The sequence below is a fragment of the Lithobates pipiens genome, unplaced genomic scaffold, assembly GCF_037356315.1.
Source record: "Lithobates pipiens isolate NorthernLeopardFrog02 unplaced genomic scaffold, aLitPip1_a1.2 Scaffold_8, whole genome shotgun sequence".
In the NCBI taxonomy this organism is placed as follows: domain Eukaryota; kingdom Metazoa; phylum Chordata; class Amphibia; order Anura; family Ranidae; genus Lithobates; species Lithobates pipiens.
The window spans coordinates 656,668,940-656,690,260 of NW_027507903.1; the positions used below are offsets into that span (position 1 = coordinate 656,668,940).

At 45.4% G+C, this 21,321-nt stretch overlaps 1 protein-coding gene across 3 annotated transcripts in view; it reads left to right on the plus strand.

The window, feature by feature from the left end:
• The window catches only part of LOC143961742 (asialoglycoprotein receptor 2-like), a 99,875-nt gene that overhangs the window by 22,074 nt on the left and 56,480 nt on the right, over window positions 1-21,321 (plus strand). For 2 of the 3 annotated variants that reach the window (XM_077471081.1, XM_077471083.1), the window contains exon 2: window positions 6,653-6,733. The exons of the other annotated variant lie outside the window; for it this stretch is intronic. In XM_077471081.1, coding sequence (XP_077327207.1) covers window positions 6,653-6,733 — 81 coding nt within the window. The remainder of the gene's footprint in view (window positions 1-6,652; window positions 6,734-21,321) is intronic. 3 annotated transcript variants of the gene reach the window in all.

Consider the following 21,321-nt stretch of genomic DNA (forward strand, 5'->3'; position numbering starts at 1 on the left):
GTGACAGAAGAAAGAATGTAAAATGGCCGCCGGATCGGGTGTATTTATAAGTTAGGGGGAGTGTCCAAGTGTCCATGTGCTGTAATGTCTAAATTGGCTGTCCTGTATAGTGATGGACGAACGTTTCGCCCGGCGGTCGTTTCGCGGCGAATTTCCGACATTCGCGGTCCGCACGTTCGAACGCCTTTTTCCGTCGTTCGCCGCGGCGGACTTACGTGTTTAATGTATACAAGAACTTTAACCTTTGGTGACACGTTTATCATGTGATACAGGACAGCCAATTGAGACATGACAGCACATGGACACTTGTACATTCCCCCTAACCTATAAATACACCCGATCCGGTGGCCATTTTACATTCTTTCTTCTGTTACGATAGGGACAGGTTCCTGTGTGGAGTAGGGAGAGATAAACCACTAGCTATTTGGTACACAAAAGTTCTTTTCAGGACTGGTATAGGTGTTAGGTGTTGATAGGTTTGCTGTGCTGCTGATTCTTGCAGCAGCCTGAGTGTCTTTTGTTAGTTTAGAGAAAGGGAAAGGACGGTGTATGCTACAGGGACAGCCAGATTAGTCTTTCATCATCATCATCATCATCATCATCATTAGCTGTTACTATCAAGGTCCACAAAAGAGCTGTTCCAGTAACCACTAATCGTTCTCTTTTTTTGCCAATTTGTATAGGGACAGGAAGGAAGCAGTGTTGTCAGGCAGTGAGGGTAATTTTAAAGACTTGCTGTTATTATTAGTTCCACAAAGGTTCTTTTCAGGACTGGTATCAGTGGTACAGTAATAGGCTTGTACATGTATAATATTCTTTCTTCCAAATATAGAAAGGATATTATACTTGACTGCTGCCCTTCTGCTGCAGTCTGCTAAACATTCACAACTCACTTGTTCCACAAAAGTTCTTATAAGGACTGGTAACTTGGTATAGGGTGCTACGGTACATAGGCTTGAGTGCGGTACAGTCTGCTGTTCTGTAAGGACCGCTATCGGTCCACAATAGATAGGGTTGACGTGCACCACTGCTGACCGCTGCCCTATACTGCAGCAGTCCTTCAGCGGTATAGGGACTGACGTACAGTCTGCTAATCACTAACACACAACCTGCTTGTTCCACAAAAGTTCTTATAAGGACTGGTAACTTGGTATAGGGTGCTACGGTACATAGGCTTGAGTGCGGTACAGTCTGCTGTTCTGTAAGGACCGCTATCGGTCCACAATAGATAGGGTTGACGTGCACCACTGCTGACCGCTGCCCTATACTGCAGCAGTCCTTCAGCGGTATAGGGACTGACGTACAGTCTGCTAAACACTAATACACAACCTGCTTGGTCCACAAAAGTTCTTATAAGGACTGGTAACTTGGTATAGGGTGCTACGGTACATAGGCTTGAGTGCGGTACAGTCTGCTGTTCTGTAAGGACCGCTATAGGTCCACAATAGATAGGGTTGACGTGCACCACTGCTGACCGCTCACCTATACTGCAGCAGTCCTTCAGCGGTATAGGGACTGACGTACAGTCTGCTAATCACTAACACACAACCTGCTTGTTCCACAAAAGTTCTTATAAGGACTGGTAACTTGGTATAGGGTGCTACGGTACATAGGCTTGAGTGCGGTACAGTCTGCTGTTCTGTAAGGACCGCTATCGGTCCACAATAGATAGGGTTGACGTGCACCACTGCTGACCGCTGCCCTATACTGCAGCAGTCCTTCAGCGGTATAGGGACTGACGTACAGTCTGCTAAACACTAATACACAACCTGCTTGGTCCACAAAAGTTCTTATAAGGACTGGTAACTTGGTATAGGGTGCTACGGTACATAGGCTTGAGTGCGGTACAGTCTGCTGTTCTGTAAGGACCGCTATCGGTCCACAATAGATAGGGTTGACGTGCACCACTGCTGACCGCTGCCCTATACTGCAGCAGTCCTTCAGCGGTATAGGGACTGACGTACAGTCTGCTAAACACTAATACACAACCTGCTTGGTCCACAAAAGTTCTTATAAGGACTGGTAACTTGGTATAGGGTGCTACGGTACATAGGCTTGAGTGCGGTACAGTCTGCTGTTCTGTAAGGACCGCTATCGGTCCACAATAGATAGGGTTGACGTGCACCACTGCTGACCGCTGCCCTATACTGCAGCAGTCCTTCATCGGTATAGGGACTAAGAGTTTTGTCACAGGGTCATTTAAAAAATGACAGGCAGAGGAAGAGGCAGGCCCTTCCGCAGGGGTGGTAGGGGTAGGGCAGGAGCAACAGGCTTGAGCCAAAGTGGGAAGTTGCAGAAGGTGCGTTCAATTACTTTAAAGGATGCACCAGACTTGGTTGAGTGGCTCGCTCAGCCTTACTCTTCTGCACCCTCCTCATCCTCTCGATCTGCACCCTCTTCTTCACTCTCTGCTATGTGCACCCCCAAAGACACTACCACCAACAACACGACCACCACCACCACCACCACATACCTTCCGCTTGAGTCACTGGAATTATTTTCCGATCCATATCAAGAGGACATTTCTGATGCGCAGCCACTCTTGGTATTGGATCAGGAAGAGGAGGTAGCAACAAGCGCTACTCAGCAGTCTGACGCCAGTACCCAGATCAGCCCAAGGAGGAGGTTGGTCCCCGGTGTTGCTGCCTACTCCGAGATCTCTACTTATAGCGGTGGGGAAGGTGACGTTGATGATGACGTGTCTAGTGATGTCACGTGGGTGCCCACAAGAGAGGAAGAGGAGGGGAGTTCAGAGGGAGATATGGACCAGCAGATAGGGAGGAGAAGCAGCAATGACTTACATTGCACAGCAGGGACAAAGCAGACTGCAAATGTATCAGGAGCGAGTCATCGACCATGTACGGTCACATCTGGCGCTCCCAGGACACCGGCACATGGCTCCGCAGTGTGGGCTTTTTTTAACGTGTCCGCTGCTGACAATAGCGTTGCCATCTGCAATCTTTGCAGTCAACGCGTTAGTCGCGGTAAGCCCAATACTCACCTAGGGACGACCGCCTTAAGAAGGCACATGAGCAGCCATCACCGAGCCCAGTGGGAGCAACGGAACACACAAAGCCACACTGCAGGCTCTCACCGTCCAGCCTCGTCTTCTACTTCTCCTTCTCCTCTCTCCTCACAATTGTCCTCCACTCCACCTTCCATCACGCCAAGCTCACATTTTTCTGCAAAAAGGCAGGCTTCCGTGGGCCTAATGTTTGAGCGTAAAAAAATGATGACGCCGGATAACCCTCTTGCCCAACGGTTGGCGGCTGGCTTGTCAGAACTCATAGCCCGCCAACTACTGCCATATAAACTGGTGGACTCGGAGGCCTTTCGCAAATTTGTGGCCATTGGAACACCACAATGGAAGGTCCCAGGAAGGAAGTATTTCTCAGAGAAGGGCATCCCAGAGCTATATGGCCATGTTCAGCGGCAAGTGAATGTATCTCTGGCACACAGTGTCGGTGCCAAGATACATCTGACCACAGACACGTGGTCTAGCAAACACGGGCAGGGAAGGTATATCAGTTTTACTGCCCACTGGGTGAACCTTCTGACGGCCGTCAAGCATGTAACCCGTGGCACCCGTGTAGATTTGGTTTTACCGCCACGGATTGCATGCAGGCCTGACTCTTCTTCTCCTCCTCCTACTCCATCCTCCTCCCTCTCCTCCTCAGCTGCCTCCTCCTTTTCCGCTGCTAGCGTCTCTTCCACTGCACCGCCCAAGCTCCCCAGAACCTATTCCACATGCCAGGTGAGACGTTGCCATGCCGTGCTGCGTCTGTTGTGCCTGGAAGCAAAGAGCCACACTGGCCCGGCACTCCTTTCAGCTTTGCGTTCACAGGCAGATGAGTGGCTAACACCGCTCAATTTGACAGTTGGTAAAGTGGTGTGTGACAACGGTGCCAATCTGCTTAGCGCATTGAAACAGGGCAAAATCACGCACGTGCCGTGCATGGCACACGTCTTAAACTTGGTCGTGCAGCGATTCCTTGTCAAATACCCTGGGGTCCAGGACATCTTGCGGCAGGCAAGGAAAATCTCGGCCCATTTCAGAAGATCTTACACGGCCATGGCTCGCCTTGCTGACATTCAGCGGCGACACCATCTGCCGGTCAGACGTCTTATTTGCGATTGCCCGACGCGATGGAACTCAACCTTCTATATGCTTGATAGGCTGCTCCAGCAGAAACGTGCAGTTAACGTCTACCTGTATGAACTCTGCGAAAGAAACGGTTCTGGGGAGCTGGGTTTTTTTTCACCGCGCCAGTGGCTGCTCATGCGCGACACATGCAGACTTCTGCGGCCATTTGAGGAGATCACCAAACTGGTCAGTCGCAGCCATGGCGCCATCAGTGACATGGTACCTTATGCCTTCTTTCTGGAGCGTGCATTGCGTCGTGTCATTGATCAGGCTGTGGAGGAGCAGGAGCGGGAAGATGAGGAAGTCGCAATGCTGGATGAATTCCCAGGGGGGGCTACTCTATCTGAGACAAGTCAACAACAGGAGTCTGATGAGGAGTCAGAGGAGGATGGTGCCGGGGCGGATGAGCAGGAGCAAGAAGAGCATGCTTTAAACCTTTCTGGGATCCCTGTTGTGCGAGGATGGGGAGAGGAGAATGAAGAGGACGACATTATCCTGGATGATGAGCAGGAGCCAGGCCACCACACCGCTTCCACTTTAGTGCAAATGGGGGCCTTCATGCTCCAGTGTTTTAATAGGGACCCCCGTATAAAAAGCATGAGGGTCAAGGACCAGTACTGGGTGGCAACGTACTTAGACCCCCGGTACAAACACAAAATGGCGGAAATGTTACCGCCGTCGCAGAGGGCTGTCAGAATGCAGCACTTCCAGGCCTTGCTTCGAGAAATGCTGCATTCTGCTTTTGCGTGCGCTGGCAGAGGAGCAATTCCCACTCCCAGAGAAGGATTTGCGGGTACCAATCCAACAGCGCCTGCAAGAAGAGGCCGGTTTGAAGATGTGTTGGTGACTTCGGATATGAGGTCATTCTTTCAGCCGACCCATCGACAGGTGTCATCCGGATCCAGCATCAGGGAACGCCTAGACCGTCAGGTGTCCGACTACATTGGGTTAACGGCCGATGTGGACGCTCTGAGGAGTGATGAACCCCTAGACTACTGGGTGGGCAGGCTTGACCTCTGGCCAGAGCTTGCCCAATTTGCAATCGAACTGTTGGCTTGCCCCTCATCCAGTGTCCTGTCCGAAAGGACGTTCAGCGCAGCAGGGGGGATTGTGACCGATAAGCGTACTCGCCTAGCTCACCACAGTGTTAACTACCTCACATTTCTAAAAATGAATGAGGCATGGATCTCGGAGGAATTCAACACATGTGACCAGTAGACCATGTATATGTCTATAAACTATTTTTTTAATCAAGCACACAGACCTTCTTAATTCATTTGGCTCACTTCCTTGACCCAAAAAAGCACACCGTACTATATGCCCCTACCCTCCTCTTTGAAGAGGTTGAGCGGTGTCATATTTCTACTGGGGCTGCTTATGATATCCCTGTGCTGTGCTGACTTCCTCCTGGGGGTTCTTATTATGAAGGGATCACACTATCCCTGTGCTGTGCTGACTTCCTCCTGGGGGTTCTTATTATGAGGGGATCACACCATCCCTGTGCTGTGCTGACTTCCTCCTGGGGCTGCTTACGGTGCTGCTGTCAGTGCTGTATGTCACGGTGCTGCTGTCAGCGCTGTATGTCACGGTGCTGCTGTCAGCGCTGTATGTCACGGTGCTGCTGTCAGCGCTGTATGTCACGGTGCTGCTGTCAGCGCTGTATGTCACGGTGCTGCTGTCAGCGCTGTATGTCACGGTGCTGCTGTCAGCGCTGTATGTCACGGTGCTGCTGTCAGCGCTGTATGTCACGGTGCTGCTGTCAGCGCTGTATGTCACGGTGCTGCTGTCAGCGCTGTATGTCACGGTGCTGCTGTCAGCGCTGTATGTCACGGTGCTGCTGTCAGCGCTGTATGTCACGGTGCTGCTGTCAGTGCTCTGTATTACGGTGCTGCTGTCAGATGCCTCTATCACGGTGCATGTGTCATTCCGGTATGTCACGCTGCTGGTGATCATCTCCTGCACCCTCTTCTTTGCCTACCCTGGTCCCTGACCTTCCCTCTCCTCCATTGCCTTCATTAGCTCCATAGTCCTGAATTGTTAGAACAATTTCCCAAATAAAATAAAAATGCTTGTAGTTATCGATCCCAAATTCACCTCATACATGTATTATGTCATTGTCCAGATGGTGGGACTACGTTTTACCCCCTAATAATTACCACGTGGCCGCAAATTCGACATGAAGGTTTGCAAAGTTCGCCTCCCATTGAAGTCAATGGGGCCCGCGGCGAACGTTCGGTTTCGCGAACGTTTGGGTCCGTTCGCATTTCGCGTTCGCGAAACGTCCCGTCGGAAGTTCGTCCATCACTAGTCCTGTACCCCGTGATGGATGTGTCATCATAGGTCAAAGTTCTTTTACACAGTAAACACGGATTTCCCCCGGTCGAACGGCGCCAATAGTCCGCCGAACGGGCAGACCGCAAACAGCCGAAATTCGCTGCGAAACAACCGCCGGGCGAACCGTTCGGACATCACTAGTCAATAGTATCACATTTCACATTTCTTCTTCAGGGCGCTCTCATGAGAGAAGTATGTATGCCAATATGGGTGATCTTCATTTAAAAAGGATGAAGAATGCATCAACAGCCAAAGGTAAGTAATTATAATGTGGGGGTATCCTCTTAATCTATTATGGACAGCTGAGGACCCATTTATAGGACACACGTCTACTAATACTAATACTGCTATACTGGATCTACCAATCTAAAATCACCTTTTACTTTATCTGCATTGAGGTAATAAAAGCCAGCACCTTGTTGTTTGCACTGATTTAGTATACAGTTTATACCTAAATACGATATACAGGTTACCTACATATTTTGTGGGAAATTAGCTGAAGTGTAGAGATCATAAGGACTCAGTCCACTCACAAAACCTTCTTAAAGCGGAGCTCCACCCTAAAGTGGAGCTTCCGCTCATTGGAACCCTCCCCCCCTCCGGCGCCACAATTGGCACCTTTCAGGGGGGAGGGGGGTGCAGGTACCTGTACAGTACAGGTATCTGCACCCACTTCCGGCACAGATATCTGCAGAAGGTACGCCCCTTTCCGCAGAATCTATGCCCCTTTCCGAAGGTCCCCCGCTGCCTGCTGGGAAACACACGGATCCCAGAGACAGCGGGGACCATCCTTATTGCGCAGCGCGACTCGCGCATGCGCAGTAGGGAACCGGGAAATGAAGCCGCAAGGCTCCACTTCCTGATTCCCACACCCAAGATGGCGGCGGCAGCACCCGAGAGACGATCGAGAGATCGGCTTCGGGTGCCAACATTGCAGGCGCGCTGGGCGGGTAAGTGTCCTTATTTTAAAAGTCAGCAGCTGCAGTATTTGTAGCTGCTGGCTTTAAAAAAAAAAAAAAAACAGCGGACTCCCGCTTTAAAAGGCCTCTTCCTGACCTCTATTATTAAAAATACAGAGGTTACCCTGGTAGGGGGTAAGGATGAGCCGAACACTCCCCTGTTCGGTTCGCACCAGAACCTGCGAACAGACCTAAACTTTGTGTGAACTTTAGAACCCTATTAAAGTCTATGGGACTCGAACGTTCACAATCTAAAGTGCTAATTTTAAAGGCTAATATGCAAGTTAAAAAACTTTTTGGAAAACAGCGCTGTCCAAACAATATCTCAATTAATTCAAACCAAGGCCTAAGCCAGTGAAAAAATTATGATGTAAATAATAACAATATAAATTCCTGCTGCAACCCAATGTGAGATACCCACACTAGACCCAAACCAAAAAAATAAGGCTGCGCTAAAACTTATACATTACAGCATTAACAATGTGACGTGTTAATTCTAGTGTTAAAACAATATCTACTGTCAAGAAAAATTGTGTATGAAAACATCAAACTTGAAGCACATAAAAAGTCCAAAGAGGGGGAAGAACGAAGGTATGGAGTAAGTCCCTTGAAGTGACTCTTTATAAACACCCTTTAGATGTATAGCAGGTGCGCCCAAAGAGGAAGTTCTATCCACCACCTATTTCAATGAGGCTTACCAGCTGCCAAGATCTCTTTTTAGGGAGATCATACAGGCATGAAGAAAAAACGATCGTTCCTGGTCTCCTCAATGGGTTCTTGCTGGCGTCTCCACCTCTTATATCTCTTTCTTACAACGTCTCACATTCCACCGAATTTTGGGATAAGACAAGAAAAAAAGGCTCCCATAGCGTAACTCCGCATAAAAATTTATTACGAACGAAATAAGGTAAAACAAACTCACAAATTCCAGTTGAGTACAAACGTAAGTACAAACACGAGCCGGCCGGCTCTCTCTTATTATCACTGCCCGTCCTTCCTGGTCGACGGGGAATGGCGGTAACGTCAGCACGCCGCTCACCCTACGTCGTTTCGTCAAAAGTGACGTCTTCCTGGGGTACGGGCGGCGCGCTGACCCTCCGCCTAAATACTCACTAGCTACAGAACGTAACCGCCCACTTCCGAGCTCCTGGCTACAGCTCCTAATCAGCCATTTTAGGAATGGGCAAAATTGAACGTTCGCCCTGATCATTAAAAGAAAATAAAATGAGCTAAAAACTCGAACGCTGTAAGGAATCGGACACAAACCGCTTCACAAATAGGTTCGTACTCATTTGATCTTTTTTTATTAAATTAAAGGATCTTTAAAAATAAACCACACTAAATAATAGTCTAGAGGATCAGGACTAACCTGTTCTCTAAATAGGATCATATATGATGGTATAATCCGGTCTCATACCTACCACTTATAAGAGCACGATCGGACAAGATCAACCCCCCTTTCCCGAACGCACAATTCTAATAACTGCACCCAGAATATAGGAGGGCCCACCATCATTCCCCGACCTAAGTTTTCCACATAGGAAGAGGACACTGTCAGGTCATCAGACCATCAGGCCACTACCTAAACCTAAAAATTACATAAAACTCTATACAGAAGGAAAGGAACATTCTCGTATACAGGACATTATTCCAATTAGGCCTTATATAGCATAGGCCATTGGGAAAAACCTCAAATAAGCTACATACATCACAAATAACAAAACCATCCCCAAGTGAGCTTAGTTAACCCAAACCCGCAGGGGGGGACCACAATCACATACTTAATTGTGGGTCGCCCACCAATTATGGCAGACCTCTTAAGAGAGGGTATTGATTGGTATTTATTATGGGTCTCTCACCAATTATGGCAGACCTTTTAAGAAAGGGCAGTCAAATATTAATGTTAATTCATATCACCTAATATCTAACATTTTAATCGATACTAAGCCCTCAAAGGTCAGGGGTTCTATGATATCTCCATATGTAGGTAACAGAGACCATAGACCCTCCTCTTTACCCACCTAAAAAGATAAACAGAGCTCGTTCACAGGGTGACCTAAAACATTACAGAGGGTGGCCAGAACCACTCAACCAAGTCTTACTGGTCAGTACTTGAAGCGGGATAAACCCTTCACATCACCTCGAAAGGGATGATGTCGGATAGATGGAAAAAATCCCACAAGATCACCAATTAATTGCTATAATTCAAAGTGTACTTCGAAGTGTACTTCACTAATTTGTCAAAAAGTGGATAATTCCACAATTCCCTAATCATATCAGGACCGAGAATACGGAACGACCCAGGAATTCGGAAGTGGTTCACATAGAAAAGGGTCTAGCTATTGTCTATGAAGGCGTTCACGTCAACATCCACATTAAGACCGTATGGAGTATAGCACCGGGTTTTATGTATCCACATCATTTCTAGTCTAGACAAATCACGCACCAGGGAGCTCCCCCTCCAATGTGCACTAAACTTGTCTATACCCAGAAATAGGGTGTTTGCTGGATTACGGCCATGATGTAAATCATAATGTTTGGATACTGAGTGGAATTTATACCCATTTTTAATATTTGTGATATGCTCACCCAAGCGTACTTGCATAGCTCGCTTGGTTCTCCCTATATATTGGAGCCCACAAGGGCATTGCAAAAGGTATACAACACCCTTAGAGCTACACGTTATAAAGGGTTCAATTTGATATTCTTTCTGGGTACTGGTAGAGACAAAGGATTCAGTTTTTCTCTTTTTACTCTTATTCAACCTACAGATCTGACACCTACGACATTGGTGGTACCCAGTTATATGTTGAAAGAAAGAAATATTCTTAGTAGGGGGATCAATTACATTAGGAGCTATCCTATGTCTCAGGGAGGGAACCCCTCTGAAGATGATCTCTGGTTTAGCTGGAAGAAAGGTACGAATGACTCTATCATTCGACAGCAAATGCCAATGTTTCCGCAGCATTTTCTTGACTAGATAGTGTTGGGTGGAAAAGGTCGTAACAAAAGGGACAATCAATTTCTCCCTTTCCTTACCAGAACTAGCCCGCAAAAGAGCAGCTCTATCACCCTCAGCAATCTGTTCTATAATTGCATTCATGGGTTCGACTTCGTACCCCTTTTCTTCCAGTCTCCCTTTCAAAATGTTAGCCTGCGACCTAAAGTCGCTAACGTCAGAGCAATTCCTCCTCATCCTTATAAACTGACCCTTAGGGATTGATCTTAGCCATGAGTTATGATGGCAGCTCTCTATGGGTATAAAAGAGTTCCTGTCAGTTTTCTTGAAATAGGAAATCGTTTTAAAACCCCCTTCGAATTTACTAATGGTCAGATCAAGAAAATGGACCCTCTCTGGACTGGCCTCCACTGAAAATCTGATGCCCCTATCGTTGTTATTGATATTAAGAAAAAAATCTTCCAGTTGGGGTCTGGTCCCCTCCCACAGGAGGAGGACGTCATCTATATACCTCGCCCAAAACACCAAGTGCGGGCTTCGGTCTTTATAGATGGCGTCCTCCTCCCACTTAGCCATAAAGAGATTTGCTAGGCTAGGGGCGTACTTCGCCCCCATTGCCACTCCCCGAATCTGTTTAAAATATTTTTGCTCAAACCAAAAATAATTATGGCTTGCCGCAAACTCAAGTAACTCGATGATGTACTGTTGTTGCTGTGTTGACACAGTTGACATGGTATTCAAATAGTGTGTCGCAGCCGCGACCCCTAATTCGTGTGGAATGATCGTATAAAGCGAGGTGACATCGGCTGTCACCAATAACGTACATTCATTCGATCTCAACCCTGAGAGTAAATTGATCACCTGTCTTGTATCCTTCAAATAAGAGGGCATTTTCTGGACCAAGGGCTGAAGAAAGAAATCAATATATTTCCCCACCCGGGACGTAATGGAGTCTATACCACTCACTATAGGACGTCCCGGGGGGGAAATAAGGTTCTTATGGATTTTTGGCAGGTAATATAGCACCGGAGTCTGTGGTGCCTTAGGGACAAGGTATGCTTTCTCCTTCTCATTCAATATCCCAAGTTGAAATCCCTTATCAACCAGGGACTGTAAAGTCTTTTTATATTGGACCACGGGGTTACCTGGCAATGTGATATACGTATCACCGTCATCAACTATATTATGCATCTCTTTGATGTAATCTAGCCGGTCCAGAACTACTATGCCCCCCCCCTTATCCGCAGGGCGAATGACTAGATTTTTATTATTACAGAGCGAGTCTAGACCTTCTTCCGTGCTCTTATCCATCTTATGGTTGGCAATCTTAACTTGTTCTAAATCTTTTAATAATACGTCCCTAAAGACTTTTAGTGAGGGTGCCATCGTCCCTGGGGGATTAAACGTCGAGGCGTTTGAAAGTCCCGAATGTAATACCTCCTGGGGTGTTGCTACATATTGTTTGGTCGGCAAGGTTGCAAAATGTCTCTTGATATTAACCTTACGGACAAATTTATGGATGTCCATATAGGTCTGAAACCTATCAAGTTTCTTTGGTGGTGCAAATTTCAAACCTTTATTGAGTAAGGCAATTTCTGATTTAGTTAGTGTTTGGGTACTAAGATTGAATATTCCCTCTCCCTTTACTTCCTTAGTCTTTTTTGACTGTGCTCTCCTCCCCCCTCTGCTTCCTCTTTGTTTTCTACTGGTCTTTTTACTCCTTGAGCTCCCTTGGGAAAACCCCAATTTTGTTGTGACTGGTCCCCGACATTGGACCTCCCATTGGAGTCCCCAAATGGTTCTCTTACACGACCCTCAAATTCAAAGTCGTTGTATCCCCCATTGAAAGAACCAACTCTGTCCCTTAGAGGAAAAAAACGATTATGTGTATCCACACTATAGTCATAGTCATTCTCCTCACTTTCCCTATTATAGTAGGGTCTATTGTCGTACTGGGGGCCCTGATACCTAGGCATATTATGCACATAATTATCATAATACCCTCTTACAGGTCCCCTACCAACAGAGGGATTTCTCCTAGGGTACGGAGGTTGCATGCTCTCATAGTTCTGACCATACTCCCGGCTACTGCCGCCCATATTACCTTGTGGGTATGGCTGATTCCGACCTGAGTTCCCCACAGGTTGCCCTGTCCTCCCCATGCCTAAAGGCCTCCTAGGTGACTGATGTGTAATATTTTTCCCCCTTTTACCCGATTTGGTATGTGTTTTTTTAGGGGTTCTTGGGGGTTGACCCCCAGTGGGTAGGTGCTGAACAAGCATAGCCCCCTCCCCCCGGGATTCCTCCCCTTGTGTAATTGCATCCATCCTAGGATCTGTTTTTATGGATTGCTCACCCAATAGTTTCTTCTGCCATTCGAAGACTATAGTGGCCTGATAATCTGCATAGTCCCTATTATACTTTTTTCTTTTTTTGGCTTTTTGTTCCTTTTCCTCCTTATCTAAAACCTTTAAAAGATTCATGGATCTATCTTTATATTCATCCTTATCTTTATGTAGGAGTAACGTGTCTCTGAGGGCCTTAATTTCTCCATCCAATCTTACAAGTTTACTCTTTTTACGAGCAACTAGAAACTGTAGAAATTTGACCCCCGCCTCATTGAAATAACGGAACCACTCCTCCAGTTCTGTCTCACCTTTTTGGGGGCACACCTCCCACCTAAGGCTCCTGGGGACCATGTTTAGTTTAACATAGGTCTCCAGGAAAGCCACATCCCATTGTGTATGGATCTCTGAGATGGTTAGATTTTTCAATCTCATAAATAACCATTAACTATTGGGTGAGCAATCCATAAAAACAGATCCTAGGATGGATGCAATTACACAAGGGGAGGAATCCCGGGGGGGAGGGGGCTATGCGTGTTCAGCACCTACCCACTGGGGGTCAACCCCCAAGAACCCCTAAAAAAACACATACCAAATCGGGTAAAAGGGGGAAAAATATTACACATCAGTCACCTAGGAGGCCTTTAGGCATGGGGAGGACAGGGCAACCTGTGGGGAACTCAGGTCGGAATCAGCCATACCCACAAGGTAATATGGGCGGCAGTAGCCGGGAGTATGGTCAGAACTATGAGAGCATGCAACCTCCGTACCCTAGGAGAAATCCCTCTGTTGGTAGGGGACCTGTAAGAGGGTATTATGATAATTATGTGCATAATATGCCTAGGTATCAGGGCCCCCAGTACGACAATAGACCCTACTATAATAGGGAAAGTGAGGAGAATGACTATGACTATAGTGTGGATACACATAATCGTTTTTTTCCTCTAAGGGACAGAGTTGGTTCTTTCAATGGGGGATACAACGACTTTGAATTTGAGGGTCGTGTAAGAGAACCATTTGGGGACTCCAATGGGAGGTCCAATGTCGGGGACCAGTCACAACAAAATTGGGGTTTTCCCAAGGGAGCTCAAGGAGTAAAAAGACCAGTAGAAAACAAAGAGGAAGCAGAGGGGGGAGGAGAGCACAGTCAAAAAAGACTAAGGAAGTAAAGGGAGAGGGAATATTCAATCTTAGTACCCAAACACTAACTAAATCAGAAATTGCCTTACTCAATAAAGGTTTGAAATTTGCACCACCAAAGAAACTTGATAGGTTTCAGACCTATATGGACATCCATAAATTTGTCCGTAAGGTTAATATCAAGAGACATTTTGCAACCTTGCCGACCAAACAATATGTAGCAACACCCCAGGAGGTATTACATTCGGGACTTTCAAACGCCTCGACGTTTAATCCCCCAGGGACGATGGCACCCTCACTAAAAGTCTTTAGGGACGTATTATTAAAAGATTTAGAACAAGTTAAGATTGCCAACCATAAGATGGATAAGAGCACGGAAGAAGGTCTAGACTCGCTCTGTAATAATAAAAATCTAGTCATTCGCCCTGCGGATAAGGGGGGGGGCATAGTAGTTCTGGACCGGCTAGATTACATCAAAGAGATGCATAATATAGTTGATGACGGTGATACGTATATCACATTGCCAGGTAACCCCGTGGTCCAATATAAAAAGACTTTACAGTCCCTGGTTGATAAGGGATTTCAACTTGGGATATTGAATGAGAAGGAGAAAGCATCCCTTTTCCCTAAGGCACCACGGACTCCGGTGCTATATTACCTGCCAAAAATCCATAAGAACCTTATTTCCCCCCCGGGACGTCCTATAGTGAGTGGTATAGACTCCATTACGTCCCGGGTGGGGAAATATATTGATTTCTTTCTTCAGCCCTTGGTCCAGAAAATGCCCTCTTATTTGAAGGATACAAGACAGGTGATCAATTTACTCTCAGGGTTGAGATCGAATGAATGTACGTTATTGGTGACAGCCGATGTCACCTCGCTTTATACGATCATTCCACACGAATTAGGGGTCGCGGCTGCGACACACTATTTGAATACCATGTCAACTGTGTCAAAACAGCAACAACAGTACATCATCGAGTTACTTGAGTTTGCGGCAAGCCATAATTATTTTTGGTTTGAGCAAAAATATTTTAAACAGATTCGGGGAGTGGCAATGGGGGCGAAGTACGCCCCTAACCTAGCAAATCTCTTTATGGCTAAGTGGGAGGAGGACGCCATCTATAAAGACCGAAGCCCGCACTTGGTGTTTTGGGCGAGGTATATAGATGACGTCCTCCTCCTGTGGGAGGGGACCAGACCCCAACTGGAAGATTTTTTTCTTAATATCAATAACAACGATAGGGGCATCAGATTTTCAGTGGAGGCCAGTCCAGAGAGGGTCCATTTTCTTGATCTGACCATTAGTAAATTCGAAGGGGGTTTTAAAACGATTTCCTATTTCAAGAAAACTGACAGGAACTCTTTTATACCCATAGAGAGCTGCCATCATAACTCATGGCTAAGATCAATCCCTAAGGGTCAGTTTATAAGGATGAGGAGGAATTGCTCTGACGTTAGCGACTTTAGGTCGCAGGCTAACATTTTGAAAGGGAGACTGGAAGAAAAGGGGTACGAAGTCGAACCCATGAATGCAATTATAGAACAGATTGCTGAGGGTGATAGAGCTGCTCTTTTGCGGGCTAGTTCTGGTAAGGAAAGGGAGAAATTGATTGTCCCTTTTGTTACGACCTTTTCCACCCAACACTATCTAGTCAAGAAAATGCTGCGGAAACATTGGCATTTGCTGTCGAATGATAGAGTCATTCGTACCTTTCTTCCAGCTAAACCAGAGATCATCTTCAGAGGGGTTCCCTCCCTGAGACATAGGATAGCTCCTAATGTAATTGATCCCCCTACTAAGAATATTTCTTTCTTTCAACATATAACTGGGTACCACCAATGTCGTAGGTGTCAGATCTGTAGGTTGAATAAGAGTAAAAAGAGAAAAACTGAATCCTTTGTCTCTACCAGTACCCAGAAAGAATATCAAATTGAACCCTTTATAACGTGTAGCTCTAAGGGTGTTGTATACCTTTTGCAATGCCCTTGTGGGCTCCAATATATAGGGAGAACCAAGCGAGCTATGCAAGTACGCTTGGGTGAGCATATCACAAATATTAAAAATGGGTATAAATTCCACTCAGTATCCAAACATTATGATTTACATCATGGCCGTAATCCAGCAAACACCCTATTTCTGGGTATAGACAAGTTTAGTGCACATTGGAGGGGGAGCTCCCTGGTGCGTGATTTGTCTAGACTAGAAATGATGTGGATACATAAAACCCGGTGCTATACTCCATACGGTCTTAATGTGGATGTTGACGTGAACGCCTTCATAGACAATAGCTAGACCCTTTTCTATGTGAACCACTTCCGAATTCCTGGGTCGTTCCGTATTCTCGGTCCTGATATGATTAGGGAATTGTGGAATTATCCACTTTTTGACAAATTAGTGAAGTACACTTCGAAGTACACTTTGAATTATAGCAATTAATTGGTGATCTTGTGGGATTTTTTCCATCTATCCGACATCATCCCTTTCGAGGTGATGTGAAGGGTTTATCCCGCTTCAAGTACTGACCAGTAAGACTTGGTTGAGTGGTTCTGGCCACCCTCTGTAATGTTTTAGGTCACCCTGTGAACGAGCTCTGTTTATCTTTTTAGGTGGGTAAAGAGGAGGGTCTATGGTCTCTGTTACCTACATATGGAGATATCATAGAACCCCTGACCTTTGAGGGCTTAGTATCGATTAAAATGTTAGATATTAGGTGATATGAATTAACATTAATATTTGACTGCCCTTTCTTAAAAGGTCTGCCATAATTGGTGAGAGACCCATAATAAATACCAATCAATACCCTCTCTTAAGAGGTCTGCCATAATTGGTGGGCGACCCACAATTAAGTATGTGATTGTGGTCCCCCCCTGCGGGTTTGGGTTAACTAAGCTCACTTGGGGATGGTTTTGTTATTTGTGATGTATGTAGCTTATTTGAGGTTTTTCCCAATGGCCTATGCTATATAAGGCCTAATTGGAATAATGTCCTGTATACGAGAATGTTCCTTTCCTTCTGTATAGAGTTTTATGTAATTTTTAGGTTTAGGTAGTGGCCTGATGGTCTGATGACCTGACAGTGTCCTCTTCCTATGTGGAAAACTTAGGTCGGGGAATGATGGTGGGCCCTCCTATATTCTGGGTGCAGTTATTAGAATTGTGCGTTCGGGAAAGGGGGGTTGATCTTGTCCGATCGTGCTCTTATAAGTGGTAGGTATGAGACCGGATTATACCATCATATATGATCCTATTTAGAGAACAGGTTAGTCCTGATCCTCTAGACTATTATTTAGTGTGGTTTATTTTTAAAGATCCTTTAATTTAATAAAAAAAGATCAAATGAGTACGAACCTATTTGTGAAGCGGTTTGTGTCCGATTCCTTACAGCGTTCGAGTTTTTAGCTCATTTTATTTTCTTTTAATGATCAGGGCGAACGTTCAATTTTGCCCATTCCTAAAATGGCTGATTAGGAGCTGTAGCCAGGAGCTCGGAAGTGGGCGGTTACGTTCTGTAGCTAGTGAGTATTTAGGCGGAGGGTCAGCGCGCCGCCCGTACCCCAGGAAGACGTCACTTTTGACGAAACGACGTAGGGTGAGCGGCGTGCTGACGTTACCGCCATTCCCCGTCGACCAGGAAGGACGGGCAGTGATAATAAGAGAGAGCCGGCCGGCTCGTGTTTGTACTTACGTTTGTACTCAACTGGAATTTGTGAGTTTGTTTTACCTTATTTCGTTCGTAATAAATTTTTATGCGGAGTTACGCTATGGGAGCCTTTTTTTCTTGTCTTATCCCAAAATTCGGTGGAATGTGAGACGTTGTAAGAAAGAGATATAAGAGGTGGAGACGCCAGCAAGAACCCATTGAGGAGACCAGGAACGATCGTTTTTTCTTCATGCCTGTATGATCTCCCTAAAAAGAGATCTTGGCAGCTGGTAAGCCTCATTGAAATAGGTGGTGGATAGAACTTCCTCTTTGGGCGCACCTGCTATACATCTAAAGGGTGTTTATAAAGAGTCACTTCAAGGGACTTACTCCATACCTTCGTTCTTCCCCCTCTTTGGACTTTTTATGTGCTTCAAGTTTGATGTTTTCATACACAATTTTTCTTGACAGTAGATATTGTTTTAACACTAGAATTAACACGTCACATTGTTAATGCTGTAATGTATAAGTTTTAGCGCAGCCTTATTTTTTTGGTTTTAATATGCAAGTTACTGTCCTAAAAAGTGTTTGGGGACCTGGGTCCTGCCCCAGGGGACATGGATCAATGCAAAACAAACTTTTAAACACAGCCATTTTTTCAAGAGCAGTGATTTTAATAATGATTAAAGTGAAACAATAAAAGTGTAATATTCCTTTAAATTTCGTACCTGCAGGGTTTTTATAGTATGCCTGTGAAGGGGCGCATGTTTCCCATGCTTAGAACTGTCCCTGCACAAAGTGTCATTTATGTAGGAAAAAAATTCATTTAAAATCACTCATGGCTATAATTAATTTTCGGCTCCCTGTAATACAGAGAACACTCATTGAAAGTCATTGATAAAAAAAAAAAAGTGTGGGGTTCCCCCAAATTCAATTACCAAGCCCTTCAGGTCTGGTATGGTACACATCAAATTTAAAAAAAAATGACGTGGGGTTCCCCCTAAATATCCATACCAGACCCTTAAAGGGGGCTTCCAGATTCTGATAAGCCCCCCGCCCGCAGACCCCCACAACCACCGGCCAGGGTTGTGGGGATGAGGTCCTTGTCCTCATCAACATGGGGACAAGGTGCTTTGAGGGGTCACAGACCACCAAAGCATCCTCCCCATGTTGAGGGCATGTGGCCTGGTACAGTTCAGGAGGGGGAGCACTCTCTCATCCCCGCCTCTTTTCCTGCGGCCTGGTATGGATTTTTAGGGGGACCTCCGTGAGATTTTTTTTTTATTTGGCGTGGAGTTCCCCTTAAAATCCATACCAGACCTGAAGGGTCTGGTATGGATATTTAGGGGGAACTCCACGTAATTTATTTTTAAAAAATTGACGCCCGGGTTCCCTCTAATATCCATACCAGACCTGAAGGGCCTGGTAATTGAATTTGGGGGAACCCCACGCTTTTTTTTTGCTTTTTTTTTATCAATGACTTTCAATGACTGTTCTCATGTGCCTCTTTACAGGCATACTATAGACACCCCCCAGATACGAAATTTAAAGGAATATTACATTAAATATAAATATTATTGTTTCACTTTAAGCATTATTAAAATCACTGCTCCAGACAAAACTGTCATTTTTAAAACTTTTTTTGCATTGATCCATGTCCCCTGGGGCAGGACCCGGGTCCCCAAACACTTTTTAGGACAGTAACTTGCATATTAGCCTTTAAAATTAGCACTTTCGATTTCTCCCATAGACTTGTACAGGGTGTTCCGCGGCTTTTCGAAATTTGCCGCAAACACTCCAAATTGTTCACTGTTCACCGAACAGGCGAACAGGCAATGTTCGAGTCGAACATGAGTTCGACTCAAACTCAAAGCTCATTCCTAGTAGGGGGTATTCAGAATTGTTCAGAAAATAAACACTTATTAGCAGCTTCCTGGTTTGTTTTTGCAGATCTGTTGCTCTGGCCTCAAACATAGACTCTTATCTTTTCCTCCAGACAATACCCTCTAAAACTGGACACGTGTTTCTGGCTGCTCCCTTGCAGTCATATGGACTCCTTATGGAAGGGCAGTCTCTCCCAAGACAAAATAGGATTGCACAAGCTGGTTCCTCAAAAAACATGGAGCCAGGATTGGAGAGTTCATCCCTCATAAGTCTCTATAAAGTCTCCGGGTTCCAGGACCCAAATAGGGTTTTTCTGAACTCTGAGGAAACAGAAATCCTGCTTCCTCCATGTGACCTAAGCCCCCCCCCCCCCCCCCCCCACCCGGAGCCCCTCAACCTGCCTGGGCTGAGTGTTTTATTGTCACTATATATATATATATATATATATATATATATATATATATATATACACAGATGCAAAATGATGCATGAAGCATTGCCGTCCATTGCTCTTCCTTGGAAATTGGTCAACCCAATGGAAATCCCAAATTTCCCAAAATGCACACATACACTAATATCCAAGCTGCTACCAACTACAAATGACAGGCTTGTGGGAGACCTTAATCCTGACACTCACGTTTCAGTTAACAGGTTAACAGGTATTACTACTGCCACTAATGAGTCACAGCTTCCCATTCAGGTCTGTGGTTGGCAGGGCACTGTGGCTGCCATTCATCTGAATGTAAATAGTTGGACTGTGGATGTTAGCAGATGTCATTGACCAAATATCACCACATGGTCATATTTGCTCAGTGATGTCAGAAAGCATCCTCAGTGTCAATGTTTCCATTCAGATGAATAGGGATGCATCATTGGTTGCTAGGACACTGGGGATCACCAGCATCCAAGAACCACTATGATGTCATTGAAGCTTTGCTGTCATTCCCGGTAAGAGGATCATTGGCAAAAAATCATTGTGGGACATTTACTTTTAGACATTATTTTTACGCATGATAGGACATTATATTTTAGACATCTTGGTGCATAATTTGTTTTGACATTGTGGGATATATTTTGGACATCAAGGGACATTATTTTTATACATCATAGGACTGTTTGTAGACTTTGTAGGACACAAATTTTTTGGACATCATTGGACATTATTTTTGGACATGTTGGGACATTATCTTTTAGACATCGTGAACATTATTTTTGGACATTGTGGGATATTATTTTTGGATATTAAGGGAAATTAACTTTTAGACATCATAGACATAATTTTTTGAACATCCTGGGACATTATTTTTTGACAACATGGGGCATTGTATTTGGACATTGCAGGATATTATTTTTGGGAATCACAGGACATTAATTTTTGGACATCATAAGAATATTTTTTGGACATTACATTACTGTAGTAGGACATGTAGTAGACATATGGTAGTAGAACATGTAGTAGACATACAGTAGTAGGCATGTAGTAGATATACAGTAGTAGGACATGTAGTAAACATATGTAGCGCCGGCTCCTGAAGAGCACGCGCTATGTGTTTTTCTCTATTTAAAATACCTAGAACTGCAGTTTGGTTTTGGGTTTAATTATACCAAATTATGGGTTCAAACCAGTCTAGCTGGATTGCACTGTGTTCTGCTTGTCATCACTAGCAAGTGTGAGAACGCAGTTCAGCTGGGCGCATCGGGTGCCACTTTCTATCTGAACCAGGCCAGTGGGAGTGTCATCTTGCTGTGCGTTCTGGGAGAGGGTATTTATGGTACTGGTATAACATGCTTTGGGGTTCCAGTCCAGAAGATCTTTCTGCCTGTTTGGTCCTGGTCCTCCTGACCAGCCCTCATGGCCTGGGGTGCGGATCCATCCAATTCCGAGTCTCGGGTCTGGCTAGCTGGAGGCAAAG